The sequence below is a fragment of the Chamaea fasciata genome, unplaced genomic scaffold (assembly GCF_029207755.1).
Source record: "Chamaea fasciata isolate MVZ Bird 193981 ecotype frontalis unplaced genomic scaffold, bChaFas1.0.hap1 SCAF_2, whole genome shotgun sequence".
NCBI classification, from domain to species: Eukaryota; Metazoa; Chordata; class Aves; order Passeriformes; family Sylviidae; genus Chamaea; species Chamaea fasciata.
In genome coordinates this window covers 29,199,807-29,207,994 of record NW_027094087.1, presented here as the reverse complement: position 1 = coordinate 29,207,994, position 8,188 = coordinate 29,199,807, and the positions used below count along the sequence as shown (strand labels likewise).

General features: G+C 44.4%; 1 protein-coding gene across 1 annotated transcript; it reads right to left on the bottom strand.

Annotated features, from left to right (window-relative positions):
* Window positions 1-278: 278 nt before the first annotated feature.
* C3AR1 (complement C3a receptor 1) lies at window positions 279-7,325 on the bottom strand. The gene is made up of 2 exons (XM_066177377.1): window positions 7,285-7,325; window positions 279-3,142 (listed from the first exon to the last, which is right to left on the bottom strand). The coding sequence occupies exon 2, from the start codon at window positions 3,133-3,135 to the stop codon at window positions 2,017-2,019; it is 1,119 nt and encodes a 372-aa protein (XP_066033474.1). The 5' UTR covers window positions 3,136-3,142; window positions 7,285-7,325; the 3' UTR covers window positions 279-2,016.
* Window positions 7,326-8,188: the final 863 nt, after the last annotated feature.

Sequence of the window (8,188 nt, the reverse complement as noted above, 5' to 3'; positions counted from 1 at the left end):
GCCCACACCTGGATGTTATTTAGATGGAGACACTTTAAGAGCTGAAGGTTGTCCCAGCTGGCTGTTCTCAGGGCAGTGAGATCTGGTAGTCTTTCAATTCATGCTCACCAGAAAGGCAGTGTCTTGGTTTGGAAAGACAGGTGTCTGCCAGGGAAAGCTGGAGCTTCCCTTGGAATGGAGAATATAAACCCCCTCCCTTCAAATTACTATGATTTTGCATTTAAGGGGACTTTCAGGAAAAGATACGGGAATAGAAATAACATTTCTTTACTAGGAATATTAAAAATACAAATGTAGTACAAAAAAACCAAGCAAGCCAAAAAATCCTAGAAACCCTGACAGAGTCAGAATAGGACCTGACACCCTGTTGGTCGGGGTGCTGGGAGCAGTCCAAACCCTCCTGGAGTGACACGTGGTTCTGTTGGAGTAGAGATGATCCTGTGAAGGTTCAGTGGTGGTGAGATGGGTCCAGTCTTCCTCTGGGAATCCAGTGGAAACGGGCTGTCCTGGTGTTCTGACTCTCAGGTTTTATCCAGGTAGGAATGCTTGGCTCCTTCCGCTGGCTGGAGCATCCCACAATGGGATGATGTAATTTTATCAGTCACGTGGTGAGCCTTAATGGCCCATTAACAGAACATATTCCCCTGGAGGGAGGATAGGTCGTGGAAGAGATAAGGGACATGGCTCCACCTGGTTTTAACAGCTGGCCCATTAACAGAAGACACCAACCCCCTCCCCCCCAGAGTTATAAGGAATGGCTTATACAAGAGATAAACACCTCCCCAGCTGGTTTCAACAGATGGCAAATAGAATCCACGTTTTTGGTTACATATTGCAACCCAAGACAGGCAGAGTGAAAACTCTACCAAAGCTTTGTGTCTATTTGTCGTACTATTTGCTGGCTTTCTCTTTTACAGAAAAACTAACTCAAAAAGCAGATTTTAAACTGCTTCCGTAGAGTACCTAGTAAATATATTTCTGCTTTTCAGGACCAGGAAACATTCAACCTTGGGAACACCCCAAATAGCCTGTCTGGATAAAACTTTTTCTCCACTGGAAGGACATAAGCACATCTCTCATGTAAAGAGAGCCTGATGTGACTGAGCCACATGGTCATTCCCCACCTCCTTGGGGTCAGATTGGAGGTTATCACTTCTCAGTTCCAGGGTTTTGCCAAATGGCTGATGGTCCAGCAGTGACCCAGTCTGGGTCATCAGTGATTTCAGCTGCTCAAATTCTGCTCATGTGCCATCTCAAAATGCTGTAGGTACATTTGCATATCTCAAACTGCTTCCTAAAAGGAAGATTTTGGACTCTGGTAGTGGAGGGAGTGTTGGGGAGACAGTGAGTGTGCACATGCTAATGAACATAGGTACAGCATGTGCCTTGACCAGTTACTACCATACAGTGATGTATTTGCCAGGACAAAGAAATAGATTAGGCATCTACCAGGGCACAAAAAGTTCAATGCAGCTGACTTGGGTAAGTGCTGTTCTAGTGCATGGCTGTAAAGAAATGTAGCAGTTACTCTCTAGGGAAATTTTCAGATATTCTTAAGATACTTCAGAGCCCTAGTAGAGTCAGAGAAAAGATGTGATTACCTTCTAAGGAGCAATACCCAAGTTAGTTTTATCTGCACTTTATCAGAGACAGGACTTGTAGAATACAGATGTATGCAAATAAAATTCTTATCTCAGTTGAGAGGTTCAGCTACATGATTCCCACCACAAATCTGTAGCCAGCCCTGCTTTCTTAAAATAGTCTGTGTAGGTTAAAATACTGTCTTCTGCTTTTCCAGTCATCCCTCAGATTATTACTCTTGGTACTTCCAACTTCCCATCTCTCTAGTGTAGGATTTAAAGGAGGTTATCTGTCATGAGCTGAATGATGGCAGTGTCCTGGGTCGGACCTGCAGATTAATCAAACACATTGGAGCAAAACCACCTGCTAAGCAGAGAGAGACGGATGTGCAGCGCTATAGCTTGATCTTCCTGCAGTGGTGATAGAAGTCCTGCATTACAAGGTGCTGCTAATGTTTTTCTCTGCTGAAGTCTGGCTTCTGTGAAGGGTTGAAGATGTGAGTTCTTCACTAAAGGCACCTTCCAAGATTCTTTGCACTGACTGCCGCACCTTTGCCCTGAAGTTCTGTCCCACGAAAACATAAAGCAGGGGGTTGATGCAGCTGTTGGCATATGCAAGTGCTGTAGAGAGGTGATCCCACAGGATCAGTGACTCACTCAGTCCTGTTCCAAGACTAGGTACAATGTGGAGAATCCCAACTACATGGTATGGAGCCCAGCAGATGAAGAACGCGGCGACCACGAGCACAACTGTTCGCAGTGTCCTGTTGCGTGGCTTGTGAAACTGATTTGCATGTGTTCTGAAAACAATGAGGGCGTAGCAAACTGCCATTATGCCAAAGGGGAGCACAAAGCCAAAGACAGCCCTAGTCATGTTTATTGCCACCGAGGCAAGGGGTACAGAATAATTACCTTCATTGATATCTTCCCCCAGGTCACTACCATTGTAGGTTGAGTATTCTTCCCATAACTCACCTACAGACACATTTACAGATTCATATACAGGATCATCTCTGTAATCATCAACTCCAAAATTGTACCCACACTCTGTTTTGCCATCGTAAGTGCTTGTCTCACGGTAGTAGAAGACAGGGCAGCAGAAAATGAAGGCCAGCATCCAAATGCCACTGCATATTAGTGATATAAATTTCACTCTTCGGTGGTTCTGACACCAGACAGGTTTCATCACCAGGAGGCACCGATCGATGCTGATGGCCACAAGTAGGAAGACACTAGCAAACATGGTGAAGATTATGACTGATGGAATAGCTTTACAGAGGAACCAGCCGTAGGGCCAGTGTTCATGAAGGGCCAGGTGAACAATGAAAAATGGTAAGGCCAAGCAGCACATGATGTCAGCCACAGCAAGGTTTAGGAACCAGACAGTGTTCACAGACCTTTTCATTTTCAGACCAGCTACCCAGATCACCAACCCATTGCCTGGGATACCTATGATGAAAACGATGGTGAAGACGGCAATGGAGACAATTGATTCTGATGCATAATGCACAGCAGCCTGCTCCTGTGAACTGCTATTGCCCAGGATTTGAGGCATTCTGCAGCTACAAAACAGAAAACAAATTAGTAGCAATTCACATCCTTGGTTCTTGTTAGCCACACAGGTGCAGGGCAGGGCAGGGCTTTCCTCCGACCAGTGGAGGGATGATTAAAAGAGGGGAGGGGTGATTAAAAGAGGGCTCTAGGGAGCGCAGTGCACAGGGACATGACACAACAGTTTGTGCAGGCAGGGCAAGCAGGCAGGGTTCCTCCTGCTAGTGGGGTTTTTAGTTTGTTGTGTTTTGGTTGGTTGGTTGGTTGGGGGGTTGGTGGGGTTTTTTTGTTTGTTTTTTGCTGTTGTTAGTAATGGTTTTTACACGATCAAAAACTGCAGTTAGTAAAAGTGTATGTAGCCAAACAGAACCCTCCAAAAAGGATGTGTCTATCCAGACCCCTTCCTGTGTGGAGTGCTTGGGGTTATCAGTGGTACCAGCAGGCACTGGAGAAGAAGCCTGCCTGCAGTGTGGACGCGTGAACAATCTCCTTTCCCTGGTCGCTGAGTTTAGGGAAGAAATTGAAAGACTAAAGAGTATTAGGGAAAGTGAAAGGAAGATAGATTGGTGGAGTTCCCCCTTCCATCCTCAAGGGAGGCCCACCAGGAGTCACAGGACTCCCATGCCTCCCACTGTCAAGTAATAGGAGGACACCTCGTGGATAAAGGAGAGTGGAAATGGTCCCTATTTGGGGAGGTAATAAAAATTCCTCCCAACTCCTATTACCTACCCAGGTGCCACTTCAGAATAGGTATGAGGCCTTGGATCTAGAGGGTCAGCCAGATGCCGTAGAAGAAAATTATCTGCCCAGTGAGCCTCCCAATTACACTTCACCTGTCAGATGGATCACCACCTCTGACGTTAAAAGAAAAGAAGGGTAATCGTAGTAGGTGACTCCCTTCTGAGGGGAACAGAGGTCCCCATATGCTGACCAGACCCATCCCACAGGGAGGTCTGCTGCCTCCCTGGGGCCCAGGTATGGGATATCACTGAGAGACTTCATGGGCTGATTTGGCCCTCTGGTTATTACCCACTGCTGATAATCCAAGCTGGCAGTGATGAGATTGAGAAGAAGAGCACCAGGGCAATTAAAAGGGACTTTAGGGCATTGGGTCAAGTGGTTGATAGGGCAGGAGCATGGGTGTTCTGCTCACTCCCTTTGGTGGCAGAGAAAAATGATGAAAGGAATAGGATAGCCCACATTATCAACAAGTGGCTCAAGGGTTGGTGTCATCAGCAAAAATTTGAGTTCTTTGATGATGGGGCAACTTTTCTGGCACCTGGTCTGCTGGAACTGGATGGGCTTCATCTCTGTTAAGCGCAGAAGGATTTTAGCTCATGCACTGGCAGAACTCATTGAGAGGGCTTTAAATTAGGTTTGAAGGGGGATGGGGATGCAGCTGGCCCAGAGAGTGGTGGTGAACAGTGCTGCATCCAGCTGGTGGCCAGCCACCAGTGGTGTCCCTCAGGGATGTGTGCTGGGGCCAGTTCTGTTCAATATTTTCACTGACGACATGGATGAGGGTATTGAATCTTTCATTACTAAATTTGCAGATGACACTAAGCTGGGAGTGTGTGTGTTGATCTGCTGGAAGGTAGGAGGGCTCTGCAAAGAGACCTGGAACTGCTGGATGGATGGGCAGGGTCCAATAGGATGAAGTTTAATAAGTCCAAGTGTTGAGTCCTGCACTTTGGCCACAATAACTCCCTGCAGTGTTATAGGCTGGGGACGGTGTGGCTAGATAGTGTTCGACAGCCGGCTGAACATGAGCCAGCAGTGTGCCCTGGAAGCCAAGAGGGCCAATGGCATCCTGGCCAGTATTAGGAATAGTGTGGCCAGCAGGAGAAGGGAGGTCATTCTTTCCCTGTACTAGGCACTGCTGAGGCCACACCTCGAGTGCTGTGTTCAGTTCTGGCCCCTCAGTTTAGGAAGGACATTGAATCACTTGAGCATGTCCAGAAGAGGCAACGAGGCTGGTGAGGGGCTTAAAACACAAGCCCTGTGAGGAACAACTGAGGAAGCTGGGGGTGTTTAGCCTGGAGAAAAGGAGACTCAGGGGTGACCTCATCACTCTCTACAACTGAAAGGTGGTTGTAGCCACGTGGGGGTTGGTCTCTTTCTGCAGGCAGCAACTGACAGAATGAGAGGACACAGTCTTAAGCTGCACCAAGTGAAATATGTGTTGGATATTAGGAAAAAGTTTTTTACAGAAAGAGTGATAAAGTACTGGAATGGTCTGCCTGGGGAGGTGGTGGAGTCACCATCCCTGGATGTGTTTAAAAAAAGATTGGATGTTGCACTCAGTGCCATGGTCTAGTTGAGGTGTTAGGGCTGGGTTGGACTCAATCTTGAGGGTCTCTTCCAACCTAGTGATTCTGTGATCCTCCTCCCCAGATTCTTCTCTTAATCTTTCCTGAAGCATCCCTGAGTCAGGTGACAGTACAGAGCTGTCAGGGTACAAAGGCGTTGGTCTACACAAATATGTTACTAGTGTGCCGGTTGTAGACCTTCCTCATTCTCGTGGTGGCGAAGTTACATAAGCCTGCTATTCAGACAGGGAGCTCTTCTACAGTTATGTTCTATCTCTATCATCCTTTTGATTTCCATCTGGTTCTTCTTAGTCTCCAAAGTGGAGCTCTCTATTCACATGGCCATGCTGTCCCCAGGTGTGTTTCCTGGTTGACTTCCTGCTTCAGAAAGGCAAATCAGTATTTTTAGTTCCTGTTTCCTTTAAAATGAGTGATTTCTTCTGGCATAACTGGTGAAGTACATTTAAGTTAAGAAAGCAATGCCCATCTTTCTGAAATAACCCTGCTTCACTTTCTGAACATTACAAATAGAATAGACAGGACATCAATTCTGTCAGCTAAGGGATATTTTAGGGAAGTGCCAGTGACCACTTCCTTTTCCTCTGCATGTGTTCTGAGCTGTCTGCTGGTCTCTTGGAAAGCTTATCTTGAGCAGGAGAAAGGCAAGACAATAATGGTTTCAGATTCTATGAAAGATAAGAAATGAATATTTAAGAACAACAGACAGGTATTTACTTGTAGAAATAAAATGAAAATACAGAGTAATGTTCTTGAACCATTTTAGATTTGAGGTGTCTTACTGCAAGACAATGAAGCTGACCTACAGCACACTTAAGTGATATTTTAAAACTATGACCATAGTAGAGGAACAATGTTAATTGCTCAATTATTCTTGGACTTAGTAAATTTTGAAAGGAAAAGAAAACCAGCAAAGCCAAGATAGAATTGAGAAAAAACTCCTGATCTTCATCCTTTAGGCATTAATAGAATTGTTTATAAAATTCCGGTTAACTAAACCCTTGCTGAATTGATGAAGGCAGTTGTGTTACTGAAAGGTCTCAAAAAATGTTACCGAAATGCAAGGAAACTGAACAGGGAAGAGCTGAATACAGCCGGCAGAAGCAACTGAGAAGACATAAAGAAGACAACTGGCCCTCTTTTAGCTCTATTATGCCAGTACTTAAATACCAGTCTGAGACTGTTGAATGCAGGACTAAATAGAAATATTACTTTAAAAAAAAGTCAAATCATCAATCTCATTCTTGCATAACATGCAGTCTGAAAGTGGAGCAATACATAAGTGTTCGAACCGCTTTATGAAGAAGAAAATGAGATAAACAATAGTAGCAAACATTTACCAGTTTTTAGTAATATCTGCTAAGAGACTTGTAAGTGAGGGTGACCTGCAAGGAAAGCTAGGAAAGAAGTTGCTGGAAGGTTTAACTTAAAAGTTGGAGGCTTAATTTAAAATTCTCCCAAGTTTGTTCCATTTCCTGTGGTCTTCCTGATTCATGTAGAAGCGACTTTTAGAGGGACAACTGGCGAACAGTGCTGCAAGAGTTGAACCCTGCTGCCTCTCATATAGCTACAGAAAATGGTATAAAGAGGATAGGGAAACAAGGAAGGCTATAAAATAGTAATGCAATTCCTACTCCAAAGTAAACTGAGGAATGAACCAATTAGAAGATACTGCCCACACTATGTTTTCCAGAGTGCTAAAAGGGCTGCAATGTGGTCTGAAAATGGAAGGGGGAACTGGAGGAGGGAGAGAGGTTTTCAGGAGTGAAGAATAATAAATGGCAAATAGATGAGAAAAGCAAAATTCTCCAGCTTATGATACCTACCTGAGTGAAGCAGTTATTTCAGTGTGTTGGAGCAAGTACCATCAATCCTGTCTCTGGAGTGACTAAAAAAACTTTCACATTACATTTTAGGAACTGCATTTTTTTCCCCTGCATGCGCATGTGTGTGCCAAGTGTGTTCTTTCACCCTGATAAAATGACTCATTTGAATATCATTTCAAGATTTAGATATCATCTGCTTGTAAAATAAAGAGTCAAACCACAGGAAGTTTCTCAAAACTGTCAAAATAAAATAGTGCTCTAAATAAAACACTAATAGAAAGCACAGGAATGATAATCACAGACATATACTTTACTATATTCTGTAACACAACTGAATGACATCTTGCCTGTTTTCACAGCGTGATCTTTGCTGGAAGTCCAAACCCTGCCATGTTGCTGTGAAATGTCTGATCTGTTACTGTCTTGTAGCCACTTCTATGTCTTACCAGGTCAGCACGTTCACCTAGGATTTTTACCAATCCAGATGGGCTTCTGTCCCAGCTTGAGATGGTTTACTTCATCAAATACAGAACACTGTACTCAGCAAACCATGACTGGTGATAACGAAAGAATTTTAATCTGCCTTTTACTTCTCAGGGTATCAAAAGTCTATTTTTTAAAAAGGAACTTGACTGACAAAAAAGTTAGAAGTGGTTAACTGAAATGCTGATTTGCACAAAATGTGGCAAGACAATAAAATAGGAAGACTTCCAGGGCAAGGCATTTCTAATGTTTAACAAGGGGCTTCCCCTTCGCCCCTCACAATTTGGGAAATCAAGACTGCTAGCAGAAATGACAAAGCTCAGACATACAAGAATCAGCCTCAGTATTTTGGTTTTGGTCTGAAAAGTGAACCGTGACAGAGCAGACTCCTGCTCCTGAGTGTGTCTGTGAAAGACACAGA

Bases quoted from the DNA above. Each gene is read 5' to 3' on its own strand.
- C3AR1 (XM_066177377.1), bottom strand. From the start codon at position 3,135: ATGCCTCAAATCCTGGGCAATAGCAGTTCACAGGAGCAGGCTGCTGTG.